Source organism: Peromyscus californicus, unplaced genomic scaffold (genome assembly GCF_007827085.1).
Source record: "Peromyscus californicus insignis strain IS unplaced genomic scaffold, ASM782708v3 Scaffold_8__1_contigs__length_139910024, whole genome shotgun sequence".
NCBI classification, from domain to species: Eukaryota; Metazoa; Chordata; class Mammalia; order Rodentia; family Cricetidae; genus Peromyscus; species Peromyscus californicus.
The window spans coordinates 33,438,648-33,464,529 of record NW_026294606.1 but is presented as its reverse complement, the minus strand read 5'-3'; the positions used below and the strand labels follow the sequence as shown (position 1 = coordinate 33,464,529).

At 44.3% G+C, this 25,882-nt stretch overlaps 1 protein-coding gene across 2 annotated transcripts in view; it reads left to right on the top strand.

Moving 5' to 3' along the window:
- The window catches only part of Dusp22 (dual specificity phosphatase 22), a 58,929-nt gene that overhangs the window by 3,889 nt on the left and 29,158 nt on the right, over positions 1-25,882 (top strand). For both annotated transcript variants that reach the window (XM_052728657.1, XM_052728656.1), the window contains exons 2-3: positions 5,758-5,791; positions 10,247-10,329. In XM_052728657.1, the coding sequence (XP_052584617.1) occupies positions 5,758-5,791; positions 10,247-10,329 (117 nt within the window). The remainder of the gene's footprint in view (positions 1-5,757; positions 5,792-10,246; positions 10,330-25,882) is intronic.

Sequence of the window (25,882 nt, the reverse complement as noted above, 5' to 3'; positions counted from 1 at the left end):
ATTGTTTAGCTCATGAACATTCACCTGACTGGTCTGGTGGCCTCTTCCTCCTCCTGTGCCTTGCCTGCTGGGCAAGGATATTGTCCTGGCATTTCGTGGGAACCCTGCTATGGCGTCCGTTGGTATTTTGCATGAGAAGCCCTCGGTTGCTAAGAGGGCAGGGATGTCAAAAAGCCTGATTTTTCTCTCCCTGGATTTATAGATCCTTAAAACTAAAAGGCCTTCAGTGGTTGGCATAATCCAGTCTCCGTTTTCTCTAAAATGGGTAGAACAGTGCCTCTCCAGTGACTACTCACACTCTTGGGAGAAGCAACAGAGAATTTTGGGGGGACATTTTTTAGAAACTGTGAGGCAGTACGTGAGCTCTGTGATTGATTAGTGTTCTTGGATTTGTCCACTGATGAGTACAGGGATGCGTCAGGCTTGGGTATGACTGACATCTGTTTTAGAATGACTCTTTCTCTGTGAGAAGATAAAGGAGTGAAGGAAGGATTACCGTTCCAAGGAGATACATGCCCCCAGTGTAGAGAAGACTTCCTCAGCAACTGCCCGGTTTCCACTCGACTTGTATTTGTTTGCCATGCAAGCCTCTGTGACTCACAGTGAGCTAAATGGCTTTCCAGGCCTCTACCCAGTGGATGGCATTGGCATCCTCCCCTACACTGGGACAGGCCCAAATCTCCAGTCCCTGATGTTTCTCCTGGGGGCAAACTTGTTTCCAGTTGCCAACCTCTGACCTAGTGTTCTATGTCTTAGAATCCCCTGACTCTCATTTGATCTGGGACTGGGTAGTTATTAGGAGTGGACTTAACCCTGCGGGAAGTACTGTTTCAATGTAAGAAGGGGCTGGAAGTCACACATCTTTGTCCTGTTACAGTGTTTCCATCATTCCCAGGTACCTTGGCTATGTTAGTTATTCATGCATCCATCCATTCACCGTTTAAGTTGTACTACTCCACACCTGCTGCTGGCAAGGCTAAGTGCTGGTCCCTGTAGTGGGGTAAAAAGTACCAAACAGGAAGACGCTCCCCCTAGGCATTGGTTCCAGTCCTGGAGGACACCAGTGTAGAAAGTAAACATGTTTGGGCCTAGTGGTTGGATATAGCACCGTAACAGTAGTGTTTTCCTGTACCCCCTGAATCTTGTCTTTACTCATTTTTTTTTCCAAATCTTTTTATATTGGTTTTTCGAGACAGGGTTTCTCTGTGTAGTTTTGGTGTCTGTCCTGGATCTCGCTCTGTAGACCAGGCTGGCCTTGAACTCACAGAGATCTGCCTGGCTCTGCCTCCCAAATGCTGGGATTGAAGGTGTGCGCCACTGCCGCCCAGCCTTTTTAAATCTCCTGTACTGAGGATTGAACTTAGGTCCTCACATATCCTAGGCAAGTGCTCTACCACTGAGCTTCATCTCCAACCATTTTTTATTTATTTTGATTCAGGTCCTTGCTGTCATGGTCCAGGCTGGCCTTGAGCATGTGATCCTCCTGCCCTAGCCTCCCAGGTAGCTGGGATCAGAGGCATGTACTACGATGCCTACTCCTTTCTGCTTTAGCATTACATTTTTATTTCACATTTCACAGAACAGATGCTTAAGGCAGTGTTGTAAGAATACACAGGTCACAGTTAGATATGTCTTTTTATTACTGCATAAATCCAAAGGACATTGAGAAGTCTGTGATATTTCACTGTTCACGGAATCCACCAGTTTTTCAAATGTCCTTGGGTTTGGAACCCAGAAGTCCTTTGACCTTGGAAGAATCCAGATACCACACCCACTTGAAATTCTGCTTTGCGCCAGCTGCTTGATCAGGAGTTTCTCTCTTAACATCTTTTTGGATGGGGTTCTCAGATTTTGTGGCATCCTAAAATACTAAGAAATGTTTAAAAATAAATTCCAAACAGTTCCTGCCTCTGAAGCAGAATTCATTTGCATATAAGTATGTTTTGAGGCAAAGTATTTGAGATTTTTGCACTTTTGTGAGGCTGATGTTAGAGCTGAGTAATGTATGGGTGTGAAGATACTGATCAAGAGGAGCTTCGAACCCCTGGGATCATGTGATCCCAAAGTGCTTTTGCCATTTAGGGTTCTGCTTTTGTTACATTGTATGTTGTCTGGTGACAGACAAGCATCTTTCTGACCAGGGGATTCCAGAGAGTCAGTTCCTCTGTGGTTTGTATTGTTGTCTTACCCATTCCCTATTAAAGTCCACATGGTGGAAAGGGGTATGCCCTGCCTTTGTTTGAACAAGATTTGTGGCTACAAAAGTATATGTTGAATCCTGGTCCTCAATATATCAGTGCAGAGAGGTGGTGGGTCCTTTAGGAGGCATCTGAGACACAAGGCAGCGCTCTTATCAGTGGATTGGGCTTTCTTCCCAGGAATGGCTTAGCTGTTGTAATTCAGTCTCTCTCCCACATGCACCAGCTTGCCTTCCCACCACAAGCCCTGACGCTGGACAAGGTGCTGGGGCCATGCTCTGGGTTTCCAGAACACCGAGGCAGAATAAACCTCTTCCCTCTGTAAACTGCTCAGTCTTTGGTGCTCTGCTGTAGCAACAGAAATGGAGCAGACTCCTGCCTGGTTCTTCAAGATCAGTCCAAAAGTAAAGAAATAAAAGCTCTGGGTACTGATAGCTATGGTAGAGAAAACAGACAAGACAAAAGGAGAGTATGTGCTAAGGAGTTTGGGACCAGAAGAGACCTCTCTGGAAGGACCCTCTGGTAGATGATAGGGGAAGGCCACCCGGCAGCAAAAGACTGATGTGATGACTCCAAAGGACAAAGATGATCAGGACCAAGTCTGTACTTACTCTTTTAGAGAAGTTAAACATCCAGGTCACGTGATAGACCTTTTTCCGACCTGTCTTTGCTGCCGACCAGGTAATGATGTCTGTCCTTCTCCTGTGCTCTGCGGGCTCCTCTACAAGCCATCTTTCTGCTGGAAAGTCATTCCCGTTGATTGGCTTCTTTCCCTCTTTCTCTGTGCCCAAGGGTTACCGACCCTAACAGTATCAGCCAAGTAGGTGAGTCAGACTTACCGAGTGTCATGTTCAAATTAAACAGCTGACTGCTTGAGAAGTTTGCCCAAGTACTTTTTAATCTGTCGGGGACCAGCCTTCCTTGCTTTTGTTTTGCAATTGTATGTGGAAGAGAGCCAGAATCAAGCTACAGAAATGGGTGGAGACTCTCTAGTGCAGCTCACCAAAGTCTAGCTCACCGTCCTGTCTAGAAAACAAAGTTAAACGATGACTGACGCATTCTGTTCTTTGCTTACAGTTTAGAAATGCGTGTAAAATCCTCATCTTCCATTATGTTCAGTAAACAGCATCTTTATCTACTCTTTCTGATACTCGGCTCTACCCCTTCTCTGGGCCCCTCTGCTCTCTTCCAGGCTGGCCTAGTGCTGCAGATGCGCCTGTCACTGTCCCCTGCATGGAAGCCACCCAGGGCACAGGGACAGCCTTTGATCACTGGCTGAGCCTGCTTTAGGCTTTGTCAGCTGTGACTTTTATGCCCCCTCTTTCCTTGTTTGCTTCTTCCCACCCTATTGATGTTTGTTTATTCACTGAAGATGTATTTACTTGTCTACTTGTGGCAGAAACAATCAGATTTAGAAAACATGTACTCAGCCCTTGGTATCTGGTTCAACATCCATAGAGTAAATCAACCTTGAACTTTTTTTTTAAGATTCGCTATTTTTATTTTTTTTAAGGTTGATAGTTTTTTTCAACATTTTAAACGTTAAACTAGAATTATATCAATTCCCTCCTTTGTTTCTTCCCTCCCTCCAACTCCTCCCATATGCCCCCTCCCTTATTCTGCCTCAAATTCATGGCTTCCTTTTCTTTAGTTGTTACTGTTGCATGTGTGTATGTGTGTGTGTTTGTGTGTGCACACACACCTAAATGTGTAAATACTACCTGCTCAGTCCTTCTAGTATTATATATACATACATATATACATATGAACTAATGATTTTACAGCAGTTGAACAAAATTTCCAAAATTTGTATTTGTTGTACCAGCCTCTTTATGGCCTGTTTAACTTCACAAAGCTTTTAGCAAGAAATGTAAATCTTGTGCCCTGGCAGAAAGACCTATCAGGATTAAGCTCCTCCATGTCTTAATCCTCAGCCCCATACTGATGGGTACCTTCTCCAGTCTCATCCACATCCCAGATGCTGACTGTGGTGTACCTGTTAATACAGCAATCATAGCCTACTGTTTTACAGATTCTTGGTATTTTCGGAGCATTTGTTGCCTAAGCACCATTCACCTGTGTCTTATTCCTACACTATACAGTTAGGCCTGTGATGGTTGCTTTATCCTGAAGATGTATAACTTTCTTCTCAGTGTTGATTGTAAACATCTCCATTTCTGTATGGTTGAATTGTGATGGACTGTGGCCATTTGTTGGTCCAGTATCACAGGATGTGTAACTTGGCCAAAAAAGCCATGTCCTGCAGGTGGCCTTTAGTATTTGTTGTCACATCCCAATAAAGACAGGAGACCCTGAGGGATGGGAGATGGAGATGGAAAGGCTCCAGGCAGCCAAAAGCTGCCAGGGAACCTCAGCTTGGTCCATCTCTGAGGTGAACATGCATTATTATATTGTTTTACAACAGGAATGCTATGGTACCTTGTAGTCAAAAGTTTTCTCCAGTCCCACCCAGCCCTGTGACCCCACAGCCACTTATAAAATAATCACTCAGAGGCTTATGTTAATTCCAAACTGTATGGCCAATGGCTTAAGTTTCTTGCTAGCTAGCTCTGTCATCTTAAATTAACCCATTTATATTAATGTATGTTTTGCCATGTATTCCGTGGCATTACCAATCTGCTGGCATGTTGCTCCTTTGGCGGTGGGGTGGTATCTCTCCCGCCTCTGCATTTCTTCTTCCTGTCTCTGTCTTGGATTTCCTGCCTAGCTATAACTTGACTTGCCATAGGCCAGAGCAGCTTCTTTATTAACCAGTTGTAGCAACACATATTCACAGCATACAGAAAGACTATCACCACAGCAAGTACCTGTTCCCCTCTGCTTCATAAAAATAGGGACCTTGAGAGGCTGACCCTGAGGAGACACGGGACAGGAGGACTGTATGGCTACACCATCTGTGTATGTGCAGAACCAGCAAGCCAAGAGCAACTGGAAATTGGCAGGGAGGTCACTGGAAATAATTTTATTTTTCAGAGCATTATTGTAATGGATTTCACTGTCTTTGCAAAAGACTGAGAAGGATTTGCTTGGTACTTTGAAAATCATCGGGTGTTCATGAAAAATACAGTCTCCATATAGCATCTTACCTTTTGAAGTCTTTCATGGGGGCATGGGGAATTTTCTAGTCCAGCAGAGAGGCAGGGCTGCCATAGCATCACTGAATGGGGTCACAGAACACTGTGGTGCTTAGTGGCATTTGGCAGTGGACACTGTGTACAAAGATCTTGGCACTGAGGGTGTGTTTGCCAAGGCAGTAAGGGAAGTGTAGTGAGGAGAAGGGTGATGTTCTCTCTGAATGTCCAGAGCACCATGCCATCCTGGCCCCAAGCTCAGGGAGCTGAAGGAAGTTGAAAGGTTATAGTCTAACCCTTTGAGTAAATTTCCTCAGTAGCTGTGCTCAGGGAAGTGCTGGGAATTGGGTATGGTAGGTGAGGGGCCCTGGGCCTGGCTGGGAAACCTTGTGAGAGCCTCACCTGTTTAGGCAGCAAAACTGTCCACCTGGCATCCTGTGACAGTCATGCTTGTGTCTCTCTTCCAGATCCTGCCTGGCCTGTACATTGGCAACTTCAAAGGTGAGTGATAACTCTGTGTTTTTTGTGTTTGTTTGGTTGTTTTTTTTTTTTAATGGTGGTAAATACATATCTATCACAAAATGTACCATTGTGACCATCTCCATATACAGGTCAAAAGCTCTTAAGTTTTTTTCACATGGTTGTGTAACTATCATCCACCATCCATTTATAGAACTTTCCTCTCTCCCTAGATTGAAAATCTGAGCCCCTGGCCCTCCAGAGCTCAGTGGGTTGGGAATATTTGACTGGTTTGTGACATGTCTGACACTACCCAGGTGATACCTTTTTGAAGGAGCCCAGGAAGATCTGATTTCAAACTTACAGGCTTTTATGGCTTGTGAGCTACTATACACACATGCACAGCTCACTGCCACAGTGACTATGGTTGTGAGGTTCCATTTCCAATGTCCAGTGATTTGAGGTCAGTAAGTACCAAAGGTCCACTGTCATCATCCAACAAAACTGATGAAGGATGTCGGGCATGCTCACGGTCATGGATGAGCTTCATGGGAGAGAGTAATCCCAGAGCAGGGCAGCCATGCTGACACACTGATGCAGCAGACAGAGGGCATGAGTGGCAGCAGCACTGGCCAACCTTGCTTCCCTGCCTTCAGGGACCCAGCAGCCCATCGGGTCATGTGTGGTAGAGTGGGCCTCTTAATTCACAGATTGACAGTTTTATCACCAAACCACAATTTAAAATGGTAAGCTGTTAATAAAATGTATGTCATGAGTAATGAAAAATAAATTATGGTCATAGTTGCACAACTCTAAATGTACCACTGACATACATGTATCCTCTTAAAAGGGTGAGTCTTATAGTGTGTGAGTCATACTTTTACTTGACCATAGCCAAAAGGCTGAGACACCATTGTGTATTACAGCACAATAAAGCTAAATAACAGTTTAAAATAGACCATTAAGTATATTGTCCTTCAGTGTCTTCTAGGGGCTGGCTCCAGGACCCCTCACAGAAACCAAAACCAAAATCAAGTCCTTTATTTCAAGTGATGCAGGACCCTTGTAGAACCCCAGTTGTCAAAATGGGGACTGGCCAGCCACAGGCCAGCCAGGGGCTTCAAGGCCCTGGCTGGCTGGAAGAAATCTACGCCCCACCTGATACAGTTCTGCTAAGGTGGAATCTAGCCAGCAGGCTAGGCCGTGGCTGGTGGGAAGACATCCATGGGCCCACCTGTGCCTTGTGGCACTGGGCAAGTGGGCCGCATTATGATGAGCAGATACGTGGTGGAGAAATGGGAGAGAAAGAGAAGTGGAGTGGTCATGTGCTGTGGAGAGAGACAGAAAGGAAGAAAGAAAGATGATGAGGGGCAGGCTGATGTTGAAGGCCTGTGTGCCAGCTGGGGCCATGGTGAAGGCAGTGAAGAGTAGGCTGATGGGGAGGTCTGCTTGCCACCGAGAGCCATGGTGATGTCTGGGCTGCACTGCTGCCAAGGGCCATGTCTGGGTCCCTGGTCCTACAGCAGCCAGGGTCTGTGTTGTCTGTAGCTCCTGTTGCCATTGAGGACCATGCTGATTCCAGTGGTCTGGGCCACAGCCTTGGGCTGAGTTGGGGTTCAGGGGCCAAGCTGTGCCAATATGGGTGGCCTTTGCTGCCACCTGGGACCATGGTGACAATCAGACCCTGGCTGCTGCTGAGGACCATGTCTGGGTCTGTGGTCCTGCAGTGGCTGGGGTCTGTGCCTTTTAGCCTAACAACTGTTTGACTACTGTAATTACATCTTTTTCTAATAATAATAAGAAAAAGAGCCCTGTTGTCTTTTCTATACGTAAACCATCTCTAGATGGTTACCTAACATAGGACAGGTGTTATGTGAGAGTTGTACCGTATTGTTCAGGGAACACAGCACAGATGTGTGAGAGTTGTACCGTATTGTTCAGGGAACACAACACAGGTGTTGTGTGAGAGTTGTACCGTATTGTTTAGGGAACAATGATGAGAACAAGTATCTGTATATGTTCAGTCCAAATGGAAGTTTTTCAAACATCTTTGGTCCAAGTTTGGTTGAACCTGTGGATACATTCCTCATGACTACAGGGAGGCAACTTTGTGTGAAGTCAAACAATGATTGCTAAAATTGAAATCTTGTTGTAGTGGGAGATCCTCGTGTTTAGTGAAATAGCCAGACTCAGAAAACCAAGTGTATCCTCTCACAGAGAGAGGAGATGAAAGTGCAGGGTTAGCAGAGACGGGAGGTGAGGCTGGGACAGGAGTGGGGAGTGGGCTGCACACCACTGAAATACTGCGTGTGCATACGTCAGATGTCGGAGATTCAGATTACTTTCTGCAGATGATATCTGCCAGGAAGTTTTCCTAAAATTTAAATCCTGGTGAACTTGGACTCCAGAGGATCCCTGAGAAACAGCAGTGTCATGAAGCTGCTCTATCACAGTCTGTGGGCTTGTCTAAGCTGCATGTACAGGAGGAAAGTGGAAGCTCAGCCTTTATGTGAATGTGTGGGTGGGTGACTGGGGGTTCCTGAACCATTCCTTTTGTTTTTAACCTTACTTATTATTAATATATTTGAGAAGGGTGTGTGTGTGTGTGTGTGTGTGTGTGTGTGTGTGTGTGTGTGTGTGTGTGTGTGTGTGTACATGTGTACACTCATGCCACGGCACTGGTGTAGGGATCAACTTTGAGGTTCAGTTTTCTCTTACCTTTACACAGGTTCCAAGGATTAAACTCAGGCTGCCAGGCCTTCCGAGCAAGTGCCTTTATCCTCTGGGCCACTTAGCCAGCCCTTCTAAACAGTTCCTCCTCCTGCTTGTGTTGGTCAGCTTTTTGTTTCTGTAACAAACACCCGGAGTAATCAACTTAAAAAAAGGAAAGGTTCAGTTTTCTTCATGCTGAGGAGGTTTCGGTCCATAGTCAGTTGATCCATTGCTTTTGGAACTGTGGCAGCATGTCATGTTAGGTATGTGGGGGGACAAAGTGCTTTTCACCTCATGGCAGCGGGAAGGACAGAGGAAGAGACTAGTGTCCTCTTATCTTCTTCAAGGCCATGGCCTGTGTGACTTAAAAATCACCCCTTGAAGGACCCACCACCTTCCAGTAGCACTAAACTGAGGATCAAGCCATTAACACATGAGCCTTTGGAAGGCATTCTACACTACGTTCTGTAGGACGACATGATTCTAAGCTATGTTACCTAACTTATGATAGTGGTGCTGGGTTGTGGTTGAGATTACTGGTAAAGTAGAAAGCTGCTTTGCACACTGGAATTTGAAGCTCAGGGTGGTGAGAATCTTCAAATTAAAAACAAACATTTTAATATTACATTTAAAGACCTTTTTCCCGACATTGCCGAATATTTAGAAAATTGTTTCTTAGTTTTTGCTCTATCCCAGGGCTTGTTGGGAATGTAAATGACCTAGTTTGACTGTAGACCTGGAACTAGACTGGAACCTGGAACTAGTCTTTCTGATGTGCCGCCTAGAAAGATTGTGCATGATAAACCCTTAGACGCACATGCCCGTGCACTATAGAGAAGAGACACTCTCATTATTCCACATCTTAATCAGTGTGATTACTGCTTGCCCCACCATTTGCATTTCTGGTTGTACATGTTTGTGGTGTACAAACTGAGTTTCTAGTGTATTTAAATTTGGTGCCTCCATTGTCCCCTTGCCCAACAGGCCCTGGGCATTTTCCATGTCACTAGACATTCTCGAGGACCACCATCATCGAATACCTGCTTTTTGGTTCTTTTTCTCTTGTATCCCTTTGAAGAGCTTGGCCAAGGCCAAACACTCAGAAGAGTGGGCCTCCTTCTTTCTTGCTGGACTGTTGTAGATTAGCCAAGATTTCTAACTCAGAGTATCCCCAAATTAGTCCTCCTACAGCTGCAAGTACGAAGTGTCTCGGTTCCTTATGAAGATGACTTAATAGCCAGTTGGTAATTCTGTGTGGAATTTCTGGAAAACGTCTGCATTTTTGTCTGTTTGTTTTTGCTGTAATGAGGATATAGATATTGTAAACCATAGTCCTATCTCAGGCTTTACTGCTGTCAGGGTAAGAACTGTCCAGTGTGTTCTTCTGTCTCCTATAGCAAATGGGTCCTTGGATTTTACTTTTAACTTAAGTAAACATTTTTACTATGTTTTTAAAAATATACTTACATGTGTCTCATGTAAAAACATACTAGTGTACTATATTATAATGTCTTGCATTTCCTTCTTTTAACAGTTTCCCAATTATAATATTTTTTAATCTGAGTATTGTACTTGAGCTCAAAAGTTGTATCACTCAGAATTAAATTAAGGCAAAATACATAAAAGCAGTAGACCTAAATTCGTTAATCTAGAGTATTCTGGATATGGTCAGTTATGAAGTATTTAGAAAAAAACTGCAAGCCATGTGCTGTTTTCTGCATAGACTTTCAGAGTGGTGAACTCACAGAGACTATTAAAATGTCTGTCTCTCATCTTTGATGGCAGATGCAAGAGATGCAGAACAATTGAGCAGGAACAAGGTGACGCACATTCTTTCTGTGCACGACAGTGCCAGACCCATGGTGGAGGTAAGAACTGTACGTGCGTGCGTGCGTGCGTGCATGCGTGCATGCGTGCGTGCGTGTTTATACCCTGTAGATGTGTACATGACATTAGTAAAAGGAGCGATATTATGGCACGAGTATGTTCCTGTGGTCACTGGCTGGATTGCTCTTGCACTCAAGTAAAATTTACTCCTGTGCCCACTTGAGGACACCCTGTGGCCTGATGGAGAAGGCGTCCTTGTTGTACTCCTGCTGTATTGCTTGCTTGGCTTTTTTCTAAATGCCAGAAACTAAACTGATGTTCCATTTCCTTTTGAATATGAAGAAAATTCAAAACATAATTTATGGTGGTTCATACCTATGCTCCCAGCACTCAGGAAAGAAGATAGCTTTGAGTTCAAGGCCAACCTGGGCTACACAGTGAATTCCAGCCTGGCTTAGGCTATAGAATGAGACCCTGTGTCAAAAAATAAAGTAAAATTCAGGCTGAGGGTGTCTTGGTGGTAGTGTAGCCTAGCACACATGAAGATCTAGGTTCCATCACTGGAACTATAGGTAAACAGCTAAATAAGTAAGATGTATTGCTATTTCTGTCTTAGTAGGATGCTAACGAATTCAAGTTGTTCATTTCCTGATGCTTTCCACAAAAGTTCTACTACCATTTGTGTTAGGTAAAGGACAAAGAAAGGCAAAGCATCCCTGGGATTCTCCCAGGCCTGGTCTGAGTGGACACCATCAGTAGAGAGCTGTTGTTTTAGGTTAGGGGTAAACAGGGCGTGTCTGCTTGCACACTAATTCCAAAAACATCTTCAATTTTACCCCGATGGCCGGTTTGAGCTGTTGCTCAGGACAAAATCTATTTCTGTTTCTGCTGTGACACAGCCCAGGTTCACCTCTTTTTAGAAAACAATGCCTGTGTGGTTGTGATACATGTTTTTTCTATTTTAGGGTGGGGTATTGGGAAGGGAGGGGTGCTTGTTCTGAAAGGAAGAATCCTGGTTTAAGCTGTTTTCTTTGAAAGTCATATCATGCAAGAAGAGGTAGTATTTATTTATTTTCTTTCCTCAGCCTTTGGAGCATCCAGGTTTTAGCCAGTACAAATCAGTCTAAAATAGACAGATAGAGGAGAATGGAGGCCGAGACGTAGTTCTGAAGTGTGACTGCAGCAGCTCATCACTGCTGCCCAGATCCCGCCCACTCCATCTTCCCAGTCGGAAGCTCACGCTTCCTTCCACTGTTTCCATGGGTGTTTGCTGCGTTAGTTTCAATGAGGGTGACAGAACACTTTTTTTATTTTCAAGTCAGGCATTTACTTTGAAAATAGTTATTCCATTTTTTAATCTGTTAATGATAGTTTGTGTTTAAAATGTAGACAAGTTAAAGTGCAAAGTGGTCATGGCTGACTTCCTCTTAAATCACAAGATGAGGCTTGAGGTTTCCTTTATTTTAATAAATTGCATAGCTGTCCTTCTCACCCTCACCCACCTTGCTGTTGTCTACTCGTTTTAATGGAATACATTGCCATATAAACACTGCTCTCAATCTTTTAACTTCCGTCCACATACAAGGTCTTGAAGTGGTAGATGTGAGACAACTCCAGCCTTTCTGTCCAGATCCACTCCCTTCTACACACAGAAACTGTGGCTGGACTGGAAAGCACAGCAGGTGGGATTGTAACCCAGGTATAAAGAAGACACTGTTTGCATGAAACCTCAGAGCTCCAGGCAGCTGTGGGCCTCCATTCGTAACACACTCCATGTCCGTTGCATTCTGTGTGTTTTGTCTGTAGGGACAGCTTTTGCCTTTACACAGAGAAGAGGGAAATGAAGGGAGAGACAGAAGTCAGTGTGCTCCTTTGTTAGTTTTCATTGTTTCCCCAAAGCATCATCATCTTACACCCACAGTTTGCCAGTCTGTGCTTGCAGAATCCTCAGAATATTCTGCCATAGTCATCGGATACTATTATTACCTCAGCTTGGTAATAAGTACTCCTGTGGGTTTTCATGTTTGATTTTTTCGTTGAGGTTTGGGGACTTTGTTTAGTCATCTTCTCTCTGAAATTCCAAGCTCAGCTCCAGAATCCATGGCCTAACCAATCTGGAGAAGAGGCTGGGAAGTTATTGGTGTGTGGTCTTCCATAGCTCTGTGTTCTGCTGGCCCTGATTCTTGAAAGGAAATGGAGCAGGAATGAAATAGGGGTGGGATTGTGTACTGGGTTACATAAGTGGACTGAGCAGATCCTCTGCTTAGGGAGGACCCCTATCTGAGGGTAGAGGGAGGGTGGGAGAAGAAAGAGGCAAGACTGCATTTTCTGAGAACTTCAAAACCAGGCATGTTTATGAAATGCCCTAGCTTACTCTGGGCAGCCTTTCTCTGGGGTGGACAGGAAGTAAGGAGGTGGTCTCTTCCCCAGATCAAGAAATTTTAGTTCCACAACATGTAGGCAGGACTTCTAGAAGCCTGGCTGCCAGGGAGCCATAGATTGGGCTCTATAGTGTGGGCACTTCTTGGGTCATCTCAATAAATACCTCAAGAGCCCAGCACGGAAGAGGGCTGGGGAGTGGAAGGAGGGAGGAGGGGGGAATCTGTGGATAGTATGTGAAGTGAGTAGAAAATGTCTTAATAAAGAAAAATGAAAGAAAAATAAAATAAAATAAATACCTCAAGAGGTTCAAAGCATTGAAGCTATTGTCATCAAGGACTTTAGTCTTTAGACCAGCTTTTAGTTGCAAGAGAGGCCAAGTGAGAGCATGTGGTCCCATTACAGAACATGCTTCAGGTATTGATGAGGAGATCTAAGAATTCTCTGAGGATAAACTGCTGTGGGTATGGAGTGTGATGCTTTGGGGGAAAAAGTTTAGGAAATTTAGTATGCCATAGGCTCCTGTGAAAATCCTGGTTAGGTTGAGAGGATAAACATTCACAAGTTGCAGTGTAGACACATACTTTCATTCTCTCTGAGCAAAGATCTTGAGTGTATGCATGTTGATGTGACACATGGCCTGCTCCAGTCTTGTGTAACTATATTATCAGAGTGGCCGAAGAGTGCTCAAGCATCTGCCACGCTAAGGCCAGAGAGACAGTGCCCAGACCCTGCCAGCTGAGGCTGCCTTTGCACACATTGCACCTCTCCACACTGCTTTACTTCTGCGGCTGTGAGATCTGCTGCAGGCAGAAGGGAAGGCTCTGTAGTTCTAGTACCTGTTGAACATAGCTCCTCTCTGAATGGAGTTGTCTGTTTTCTGTTGTAATTTCTGACTAGTACAGGCTCCTAGACTACATCCACCACCAGGTCACATGAAAACCTGCTTAGTCATGATGCATTATAGATTTTATTTTCCAACCAAATAAGGAGCTCGTGTTTTTATGATTTTAGCTTGACTACATATAACTCGCCATTATTTGGTTAATTTTGGAGAAAGTTCCCAGCATAACACTTGAAGTATCTAACATTCCTATCAGAGTGCCTGGAGGGAAAGATGGGAAGCCACTGATCTCAGGCCTCCAAAGTGGCTGAGCCACTGTCTTTGGTCATCAGTGTTTCTGATGAGACAAGGTTTGTGTGGCCTCTGGTGTGTGGAATAAGACAGTCCAGGAAAAGAAACCTGGAACTCCAATTGTGCCCCTCAGAAGAGTTTCTGAGCAGGTCTTAACAGAGTGAAGACACTTTACTTGCTTGCTTATTGAAACTCAAGAGCTATCCCAGTTCAGGAAAACTACAAATCTCAGTAACTGCCTGGAGAAGGAGACTGGAAGAGAGAAGGAAAAAAGGCACGCCATTGTGCTGGAGTGGAAGTCAGACACAAGGCAGACAAGCAGCCACAGTTTAGAGAAGTTAGCCCAGTGTCAGGGAAAGCAGCTTTGACCACACAGAAGGAAGACAAGGAGAAGATGGCCTTCCTAAGTAAGTCAGGAAGATGCACAGAGCTCTACAGCTGTGGTCCTGTGAGCTACTGTGCTGTGGACAGGAATTCTGAGAAGGACAGTCTCCCATTAAAGGACTGATTCTTCTGCCTGCTTCTAAGGTGAGCTTGCCTTTCTGAGAGTGGTCCCTTGGCCAAAGAATTGGCCAAGACCAACTAGACTGTTAGGTCTCTACCCAGGCCAGAGATTCTGTTCACTTTACCAGAAGTTTTCCCTTAATGGGCCTTCGTTGCTACTTAACCCCCACCCCTGCGCCCCGTCTCTGAAGAAGTAACCCTGAAATCACTTTGGAACCAGGTCAGGCTCAGAGCAGAATGGAGACCCTCAAAGACATCTAGAAGGGGCTGAGGAGATGGCTGGGTCAGCACAGTGCTAGCTTCACAAGCATGAAGACTTGAATTTAGATCCCCCAGTGTCCACCTAAAAAAAACCAGGTCCAGCAGTGCTTGCACTGGAAAGGTAGAGACAGGAGGATATCTGGTACTTGTTACCAGCCAATTTAGCTGAGCCCATGAGCTCCAGGTTCTCTAGAAACTTTGTCTCAAAAAAGAAGGTGAAGAGTTATTGAGACATCTGACATTGATCTCTGGGCTCTACTTGCACACACATATACATGCACAAACATGGACACACATTTCACACACAAATTAAAAATAAAGCAGCATATAAACTTATGGACATTACTCACTAGGGTAACCCCAACTCCCTCTGGGATTCCAAAGAGCTATAATTCCCTTTCTTTTCCTACTGCCCACCCACCCCCACTCTTGCCGTGTGTGTGTGTGTGTGTGTGTGTGTGTGTGTGTGTGTGTGTGTGTGTGTGTGTGTGTGTTTTGCTGGAAATCAAATTCATGCTAGGCAGATGCTGTAACACTGAGCCACACACCTAGCCTAGCTACTGCCTTTTGTCTGACAAATCCCAGCAGAACTGGGTTGGGTCCTACAGATGATCTCTCCTGACTTCATCACTGGAAAAATAAAAAGCCTGAAGTCGTCCGGGTCCAGTGCCTGGTTTTGGTAGTTTGATGAGAAGCTAGTTTTTCTGTCCTAGGCTAGAGACTTTTTCCCCAGCGTGCTCCCTATCTCAATCCTTTGTTGCCATGGCTGGTGCTTCTTGTGGCAGTGTTTAGAGGTCTTTCCATATTAGGGGAGAGTGTACCTATCGGGCTCTCACCAGCACAGTTTTATTGTTTAAGCATGTATTCATTGTAGAGACTAATGGATTTCATTGTGATAGTTCCACGTCTGACTGTAATATACTTTAACAGCATTCACTACCCTCTTGTGTTCTTTTATCCTTTTCATTTAGCAAAATTTCTGTTTTAATTTTTAATTTTTGGGCCAAAGTCTTATTCCTTTCCAAGACACCTCTTCCCCGTGGAGGCTGGAAGTCAATGGCATATTTGCTCCTTGAGCATCTAGTATGTGCCAGGCCAGGGACAGGCCCTGAAGATACTGAAAGTGTGATCACCCCCTCCCCCGTCTGCCTTGGCAGAACCTTTAGTGCCCAGACAAGATTCTGTTCTGATTATTTTGTGAGTATTCACAGTGACCACAGCCTGGCGGGAGAAGAGCTGTGGCTCTAGGTAGGTGACAAATCAGATAGACAGCAGACCTGAGGACCCGAGAGTGAGTCTGTCTTCCAGCCATGAATCTGCACCGAGCATGCGTTTGAATGGCTCTAAGCAATGACTAGGTGTTGTTCGAATCTTAGGTGGTCTTTTAATAAAAATCCCAGAGCCAGATATCAGGGTGAAAGCTGAAAGATCAGAGAAGCAGAACAGCCAGCCACTAGTTCCTACCTTTACGAAATCCTCAGCCTAAAGAGAATGAGTTCCTGTTTTCTCACGCCTTATATACCTTTCTCTGCCCTGCCATAATACTTCCTGGGATGAAAGGCATGTGTGCTTCCCAAGCAAAGGCATGAGATCTCAAGTGCTGGGATTAAAGGTGTGTGCCACCACTGCCTGTCTCTGTGTCTAATCTAGTGGCTGGCTCTGTCCTCTGATCCTCAAGCAAGTTTATTAGGGTACACAGTATATCACCACAGCTAGGAATTCGTATGATCTGTTTATGGTGTTATGGCCAGAAGAAAGCTGGTAGAGAAAACCAGAATATAAGCCCCTCTGCATGGCCCAGCTACTTCCCTGGGATCTTTTTGATCCTCCAAGACTTGCAAGCCTAGCAAACAGACTGCACAATCCTTACTTTTTATGATGTAACTTACCTGGGTGACTCCACCTGTCAGAAAATGGACCCTGACCAGGGTTAGACTCTGAGGTCTTCTCGCTATAAAGGCAAGGGTCTTTCTCCTGGACACAATCATTTAGGACTTTGTTTTGGTGTCAGTCATTGAAGTACATGTTACTAATACATTTATAGGCAGAAACCATTAACACATAGATTAATTTCAAATAAAAAATCTAGATCTGTAGTTACAATATTTAGGGTATAAAAGTTCTTCAGCTGACTCTGTGCTTGGGCAGTGGCTGGAAATTGTCTACATTTATTGTTTCCTTATTGGGTTGCAGTGATAGTAAGTGTTTGCAGTCAATAAAATGCTTGCAAAAGGAATTGAGTTTTATCCCCTGAACTGATGTTAAAACCAGGCATGGTGGTACCTGTGTGTAATCCCAGCACTAGGGTGGCAGACAGATCCCTAGAGCACACTGGCCAGCTAGCCTGGTCTTGTTGGCAAGTTCCAGGCTAAAGAGAGACCTTGTCTCAAAAAATGGTGGACATCACCTGAGGAACAATACTTGAGGTTGTCCTCTGACCTCCACTTATGATATGCTCAGACATGTGCACCAGCATATATACAAATTCATGCAAACACACACACACACAAGAAGTGTTTCCTTATTTGAGAGAGTAGCATGAGTTTGGTGTCTTCAGAACCTAAAGATTGCTTCAGCATTGAGGAGAGGTGAAAAATAGTAATTTTTTTTCCAATCAGAAACTCAATATTGTTTGTAGATGCTGAGGAAGTAATATTGAGCAATGAAAGGTTTCTCCCTTCCCCTGAGAAAAGAAACAGAACCCTGTCTTTCTGATTTAAAAATTTCAGAGTTTGTTTCATTTTTCGTTCTATGTATTTGACAGAGCACCTGCAGGAAACAACTACTTTTCACTATTAATAGAAGTGCTTTACAAGTGCTCTCGTTCCCCACACAACTTCTGCACAGCAAAAATTTTAATTTTGCATTGATGAACTCAGTAGAGAAACAAAATCTACATACATGTATGTTACATGTTTGACAGGTAGATTATATGAGCTGGAATTTGGTTTGAATGTTTTTGGTTTAAAGCTTGAGTTTTGTATTTTGAACCCTTTTCATATGTATGCATTAAATAATAACCATCATGCTTTCATAGGTAGGCATTCATTCATTCATTCATTCATTCATTCATTCATTGTGTGAGAGGTTCTCACTATGAGTCCTAGGCTGGCTTAAATTCCTTATTCCTCCTCAGTCTCCTAAGTGCAGGGATTCCAGGCATGCGCCACCATGCCCACCCAGGTTTATTCTTAATGGTTCTGTTTTTATTTACTTGAACACTAAAGGTACTTTTGAGCTATCCTTACCCAGCATCTAATTTGGTGGTTTTGCTTTACTTGACTACTTGTGTTTATTCTGACACATTGTTATCTACATGACTCTATGCTGTCTGCATTCACACGCCTCTTTATGAATACTCACCAGGGTGAGGTGCTGCCACTGTTTGGATAGGCCTGTCCTTTGACCGTGAGGCTAGACTCCATGACTGATAGAAAGACACCTGAAGGAACCTGGGTCCTCTGGCCCTATTTCCCTCAGAATTTCTCTTAAGAAGATGTTTTGTTGGCTTCTGAAATATGAAGCAAGCCAGAACCAGTGTTAAATGGTGTTTAAAGTTTAAGGGAAAATGATGCTTCTGTTGCTCCTCTTCTTGCCAGTGTGGTTCAGAATGATAATGCATGAATGGAGCGAATGCTGATGCAGTCTAGTCTCTTTTCCCAGCCTTCAGTAATCACTGCTGTATGCTCACTTCCCTATACAAGAGAAAGAGATCATATGGTACTTCTCTGTCTTCGTCTGTTCTCCTGTCCCTCTAAATCCCTATCTTAGGCTTCCTTCCATTTCTGTAGTGTCTACACTGTATGCCCTTGGTTGGGACATGAAACTTGTCTGTCTGTGACAACATGTGTTTGATGGTCAAAGATCATACATCTTCACTAGCAGTCAGTCCACAGAAGCTTTGCCATGTTCAAGGTGGGCACATGGGGTTGAAGGAGATGGTCTCAAACTTTGTGGAGCCTCCAGTGAGGTCATAGTAACTGAGGTTACACTCAGGGCAGCAGTTGGTGTTCTGGATGAGAAGCTACCCAAGCATCCACTCAGGTGTTACCTCCTCCTCTGCCTCTCTTGCCTGGTGACTACTGCACTCCTGTGTATTCAGGACACAGACTGACCAGGCAGAGTGTATGTGAATGTGCAGGCCTATCCCAAGTTGTGGAAACTGTAAGTCACATTTCTCCTAGCCCAAGGAGAAGAGACTCCCAGAACCATTCCTTTTAAACACAGAGGTGTGAAGATGTGTGGGTGCACTGAGGTTCATGACACTGTTGGTAATGGCATAGCAGTGGAGCCAGTCTCAGCCCATGCATATGTAAAAAATACTTGAAGTCAGTTCCAAAAGAGGGGATGTCTGTGTATTTAAAGACAGCTCATTAAGAAACAGAAACAAATAGTAGCAAAGATCTGCAGTATGATCTCATTTGTATAAAATTCAAAATTAGCATTATATTTCTATTACATGTATAGGGTCTGAAAAGATCATACGAGACTCCCAAGAATGGAATATTGTTTTCTTTATGTTCTCTTACTCCTTAATTTATTTGTTCCAGTAAGAGCAGTGGTTCTCAACCTTCTTAATGCTGTGACCCATTAATACAGTTTCTCATGTTGTGATGACCCCCAACCATAAGATTATTTCATTGCTACTTCATACCTTTAGTTTGCTACTGTTATGAATTGTAATGTAAATATCTGATATGCAGGTGGTCTTAGGCAGCCTGTGATGGGAAAGAAGGTTAGTAAGCCATGCTCTTAGTGCCTGTGATAACAACGGGTGGATTGCATATGCATATTCAGACTTAGCTTGAAAAGATTCTGCACTTTTTTTTTTTATCACTGTGTGCCATGGACTCGTGTGCTATGTGGCATCAAACATCCTTTGTGGTCTGTGGTCAACAAGTACAAAGAAAGTACATCATCTACTTCAAGTTGTCTTAGTCTTCAAAGGCAGAAGCTAGCCCAGGACATGTCTGTAATGATAGAGGCTTTATTTTGAACATTGAAACAGTGTGTTTCTACTGGGTTGACTGGCATAAGAATACATTTATACCCTTCTTTCAGGATTCACAGATTCACTTAGTGCTGCAGCTTAAAGCACTGGGCCAGGATTCCTCTTTAGATGGCTACTGTCTCCACCAACCTGGGTGATTTTGTTTCTTATTAGCATTGCACAAGCACCAAACTACCCAGCTGGCAGTGAAGCCCAGTGCCTTTGGGAACAAGCCCCTGTTTGCCCTGGCATTATTTTCTGACTGATGGTTATTTCTAGCAACCTTAGCGGCTTCTCACTTCTCTAGGAGAATTTCGAGATGTCATCTAAAAATCAGTGGTACCTATTCTGCTCAGAGATTGCAGTGCCTTTCGTGTGTTAAAGCAAATTTGTTTGAAGTCAACTCCAGACTTAAATAGATATGACTCAAATAGAAATAATTACTGTAAGGATCGAAAACTGTCTAGTAATTGCTCTTTCTTGAATCCAGCTGTCTGGGTTTCTTGTACGGGGGCAGCCAAGTAGAGAAGAGATTGACTCCTTTCTGCTACTTATCTTCTCCTAGCAGCTTATTTGTAAATGGAGCACTAGTATGATAAGTCTGCATGAGGCAGAAGGAAGACTGGAGCCCCTGATACCAGACTGATTCTCAGTGGGAAATGGTGTTATTTAAACATCCAGAATGAGGTGATTCGTGTTTGTCTCCTGGCAGTGTAGCCAGGATTTCTGCAAGCACCTTGTCCCTCTTCTTCAGACTTCTCTGGAGTTCTCCTGCTCACTAACCTGCCATGTATAGGGAATGCAGATACAAAGAGAAATAAGAAGGGGTCCCACATTGATACAGGCACATAAATCTTCACAGTGTTTCTGTGTAGCAGATGTAAGGGGCCCCAAGACACCCAGGAGGATTTGGCAGGGGGCAAGATTGTACCAACCAAAAGGTAACAATTTTGTTTGGTCCTAAAGGATAATCAGTTTGCTAGGTAGTGATGGTGAGGATGATTGGTTGAGTTCAGGTGTGATTCCTAGTAAAGAACAGTGCATGTACTGACATGGACATGCAGAGGCAGGGTGTGGCCAGGCCCACATGAAAGGTTCAACAGAGCAGATTTCAAGGGTGGCCAGGCTGGAAAAGCAACCTCAGAGTAGATCAGTTGTTCATCAGGCTTAAGAGTTGTGTGGGAATTAAAGACTTGCCCAAGATTTGTGCACCAAGTCAAGTGACTCAGGCAGACTGCTTTTCCAGTAGTGTCAATGCAGAAGTAGAGTGGAAGGAAGGAGATAGATGTCCTGGAGACCCTTCGAAGCTCTTGCTTTATTCCTACTTAGAAATAAGCGTTTGTTTGAGCTGGAATGCTAGGGAGTCATAATTGTTTTCTAGAAATAACAGATCAAATTGGATCTGGGACTCTCCCACAAAATGGTACAGCAATGTTGAAAATGAAAGAATGGGGAAAGATTCTGAAGCAAATGACCCAAAAGAAGGAGGGACTAATAGTAATCTTATTAGACATGCACATGATATGTATAAAAGCAGAGGTCAGCTACATAAAGAACAGAAGGAATAATCTACCAGAAAGTCTTAACAGCCGTTAACCTATAGCCGCCTCATAAGCAGTTTTAAAAACTACAAAGTCATTTCTCAGGTAGAGTGTGAAGGAATTATCTAGTGTTTAAGTATGAGGTGGGGCAAGGGAGTTGTCAGGGTAACTTACATAATAACTTCATGGGGCAGACATTTGGGCCACTGATGGATATGCATACCCTAGAGCTCTGAGTAACATGCTCCTGCTTTATTTCAAAGTTGTTAGAAATGTAGGTCCATCCATTCCTCCAGAGAGAGTAGAGGTTGGACACAAATATTTGATCATCTTCTCTGTAGAACTATGTAACTACTTCATTGGTTCTGAATAAAACCATATAAGAAAATCCCAAGACACATGACCAGGAAATCATGTTTGTTATATTAGGGTTTTTGACGCATTTGGGGATGTCATCAGTTCCCCAAATTCACACTGTGAGGTAGCTGTGTGTGTGTGTGTCGTTCCTATTAACCCCTTGTATATTCTAGTTGACCTCCATTCTTCTGGTTAGTCTTTGGGGTTCTCTGCAGGTAAGCCACAGGGTACTCTGACCTGGACCAGATATAGGATTTACATTTTGTTTTACCTCAGGCTAAGAGTCTCTAGTTCCTTTGTAATGGACCTTCACCTTAGAAGACCCTTATCCATGTGGCTATTATAGCAACCGAAAGAGAGGAGTTATGTTACATATAAAGCAAATGGGGCATGATTTAATGGGCATGTGATGTCTATTAAGGTGTTCAAAGGGGAAAACTGACTCAGTTTGGTGAAAATAATCAAATAGCATCTACAAAGGGAAAGTGTGTCTCTGGCTCTGGATTGGGACAGTACAGTGTATGGCTGGAAGACACCAGGCACCCTGAGTACTGTGATGAGCAGGCCAGGATCTATCCCAAGGGCTCCATGTGTTGCAGGCTCTTTAGGAGGAGGCCTCAGAGTCTACAATCAGAAGTTTGAGTGGCAAGTGGAAACTCTTCAGTGGTGAAATGCTAAATTGGGGTTCAAGGTTACTATGAACACCATATTGTTCATCACCATAGGAAAGACAATTGTTTAAGTGGATCCAGGTTTACTGAAGAGTAGTTTAAGCAAATCTGCTGTTTTTGGGTTCTCTTAATTCATTGCTAGGTAGTGACACAGGTGGATCAGTGTCTGCCCACACCTGCAAGGGAAGTGATGCAATGTTATTTAAAATTGTGAGTGTGAAGCAATAGTGCCTGCTGGTTCCTCAGTGCAGACCAGGCAAACAAGCTGTGTCCAGATGCTTTTGAAATGTGCTCCCCTCCCTGTAGCCTGACTCCCTGGGATGCTCTGGGGACTTGTGTGTGTTGGGGAGGAAGGCATTCAGCCCTGGATATGCATTGAGACATTGCTGGTCTCCTGTCGGTTGTTACCACAACCACAGCAGATATCAGTTTCCAGCCTTGATCCTAAACCAGGCGAACTGTTGGCCACCTCTTGGCCTCTCTTTGGGAGAGAAAGCAGTGCAGGGTCAAAGTTATAGAAAGTCCAGCTGTAGATGGTTCACAGTGCTGGGCTCACAGTGTGCCCAGCATCTTAAATCTCTTTCTCTTTTCTCTTCCTCCTTCTCTCCTTCCCTTCATCCCTTGCTTCCAATTTTCTTCTCTTGTCTTACTAAGGATTTAACCTAGGACTTCTGCAGACTAGGCAAGCACTCCCCCACTAAATTACTTATCCAAACCCTTTTTAGGCAGAGTCTCATTAAGTAGCCCAGGCTAGACTTGAATTCATTCTAGTTCAGTCAGGCCTTGAACTTGTGATCCTGCCTCAGCCTTGCAAGTAGCTGGGGTTACAGGACTGCACAACCAAGTCCGGCTTGGAACTTCTTTTTCTTCCCCCAGACTTTCTTGCAGTTAAAGTGAGATGAGCCACAAGGCACTTGGTTCTTTTGACAAGAACCTCGACCAGTGCCAGATTGAGGAAGACATAGACGAGAACCAGCTGTCTTCCTTGTCACTCGGTAATTCTAGGGTGAGGTCGTTTGGATGAACAGAACCAAGCCCAGACATTGAGACTCCCCCTCTTAGGAACTTGCTAGCATGGTGTGGCAAATATAACCTAATTTCCATAAATCAGAGCTCCTTTTCTAAGGAGCAAGCTCTGTGGTCCCAGGGAAAGGCAGTTAGTTACTTACTAAGGATAGTGAACTTCAGCTGCATTGTGTTGTGAATTTTTCCCTCAAGAAGAATGTCTCATGGCTAACCCAGTATGAGCAGGTCTCTTGAACATCTCTTTTTGTTTTGTTATTCTTTATACTGAGATTCCCTGCCTCTTCTGATGAAACTGATCTTCCTGCTTCTGCATGAACAATGATGTTACAAGCAGTGTCTCTAACTGGTCATTCTAAGATCCTGGTGACCCTCTGCCTCCTCAGTGGCCACAGTGCTATCTGCCCTGGGGCTTTCCCAATGTGAGCTCTGCCCAAGGTGGCCTGGGGCTTCTGTCTGTGTCCAGTGCTAGAGCATACAGCTGTCGAGATAAAAATAGCCTATCAAACTGCTCACAGTGGAAGAGGGGAGGGGTTTGGTAAAGCACTGCCCCAGCAAAGGGAGGCCCTAGGATCCTGGTGCCTAAGCTAAGAGACGAGGTGCCCTTCCAGGTGCACCTACCAGTTGTAAACCTCAGGCAGTACCATGACAACCATGGCAGCATTCACATTTGACCACATTGCAGAAGGATGCTGCTCTTTATATGGAGTAGAAATGATAGAATGCCACCCCCACCTTACTTCTCCCTAACTGCCCAGCTCCTGAATCCTTCCCAGTCTGAAAGCTTCTTGCCCTGCTCATGTGGTTGCTAAATTTGGCCTCTACTTTTTGGGAGGCTGAAACCCACCTTCAAGGAATTGGTTAGCCCTTAAGAACAACACCCAATTCGAGTCAGTGTTTACCTCCTGAAACATGTCCAAGGTGTGGCCCAGAGAAGGAACAGAGAGCCAGACTAGTGTGTCATGGATGCTATTTAAAACGGGCTTTGACTGCACTGTACACATCCACTCCTGAAACCAGAGGTAGTGACACATCCAGTAACTCAGACCGTCATTGACTGCACGTCCTTCACAGGCGAGGCACTCTAAGAACTCATTGGCTGTTCTACACTGTGCCCTGTGCCCTCTGGAACACTTGTGCCTAAGGGGCAGCCATGTCCCACCGAGAGAGTGAGGCTGGCTGGGCAGGGAACTCTCCTGGGAACACAGCTGCTGGTTCACTTCCTAGTCTGTGTGGTGCTGTTTGCTGAGAGCTGAGCAGATAAGTAGGACCGCCATCAAGTAAGAGCCGCTAATCACACACCTGGTGTCAGCCATTTTTTGAGCATCTCCTGTGTACTGGCCTTTGGGGTCTTTCACATTTTGATCCCATTTCCTCATGTTATAAACCCCCTCCTCCCACTCAGTAGCAAAGTAAGGAAGTGAACGGAGTGCAGCTATTGTTTAAGAAGGGTGCAGTTCTGCCGGGGCGGTGGTGGCGCACACCTTTAATCCCAGCACTCGGGAGGCAGAGCCAGGCGGATCTCTGTGAGTTCGAGGCCAGCCTGGTCTACCAAGTGAGTTCCAGGAAAGGCGCAAAGCTACACAGAGAAACCCTGTCTCGAAAAAACCAAAAAAAAAAAAAGAAGGGTGCAGTTCTAAACCAGCAGTATGCTGAGTCAGATACCATGAAATTGGAAAAGAAAGTGAGCCAGGACAATGAGCTTCATGTCATCTGAATGGGTGTGTGAAAAAGGTCTGCCTAGACCAGGGCTCAGTGCATGTTTGTCTGTCAAGACCAGGAGAGTAAGGATTTGGGGTTTGGAGGTTCTGTTGAAGCGTCTCAACTCTGCTGTGAGCACGGAAGCATAGGTTGTATATAAGGAACAGGTCTGACTCTCTAGGCAAACACAGGCCTCAGTTTGTCCTCCTGGCCTTCACTGTCAGTTCTCAGAGGAGTGGGCATGGCATGATTCCAGAGGCCAGCTGCCACGAAGCTTGAGCTGTGTCATCCCAGTTTAATGGCTTCTGAGAACGTATGAATGAGTGGCTTTGCATTATACTTATGTTGCGATTTTCCATTCTTTTTTAAATTAAAATATAATTACATCATTTTCTCCTTCCCTTTTTCTCTCTCCAACCCTTCTATAATCCTCCCTTTAAAATTCATGGCCTCTATTTCTTTAATTGTTGTGTTTTGTATATACATACATATATATGTTTGTATCCACATGTGTATATTCATATTCCTTAATATAGAAGTGCAACCTGTTCAGTCTGTATAATGTATATTATTTCAAGGCTGACTACTTGGTATTGGATAACCAATTTCAGGCTCTGTCCTGGAGAAACCCATTTCTCATGCTCTCATCAGTCCTTAGTTGCCTGTAACTCTTTGTCTAGAGTTGATGCCCCATGAGATTTCCCCCTCCATGTTATCATGTCTGTTGGTGGCATCCTGTTCTCTAGGAAGCCATGGCAACAAATGGCGACCATTACAGAGAACCACAGCCCATCAAAATGTAGCGAACAAGTGACCATGTTGGACTCTATATGCCCAACTGATATATCGGCAACACATCTGCACCTGAAGCTTGGGGATCATAGCAGAGAAGAAGTAGGAAGATTATAAGAGCCAGAGAAACAGGACATTTCTGTGAAATTTTGTTTTATAGAAATTTCAGAAAACCTAGATCCATGAAGTCTCATTATAATGGCTGCCTAAATATTTCATTCCTTTTTATTTTGTTTTGTT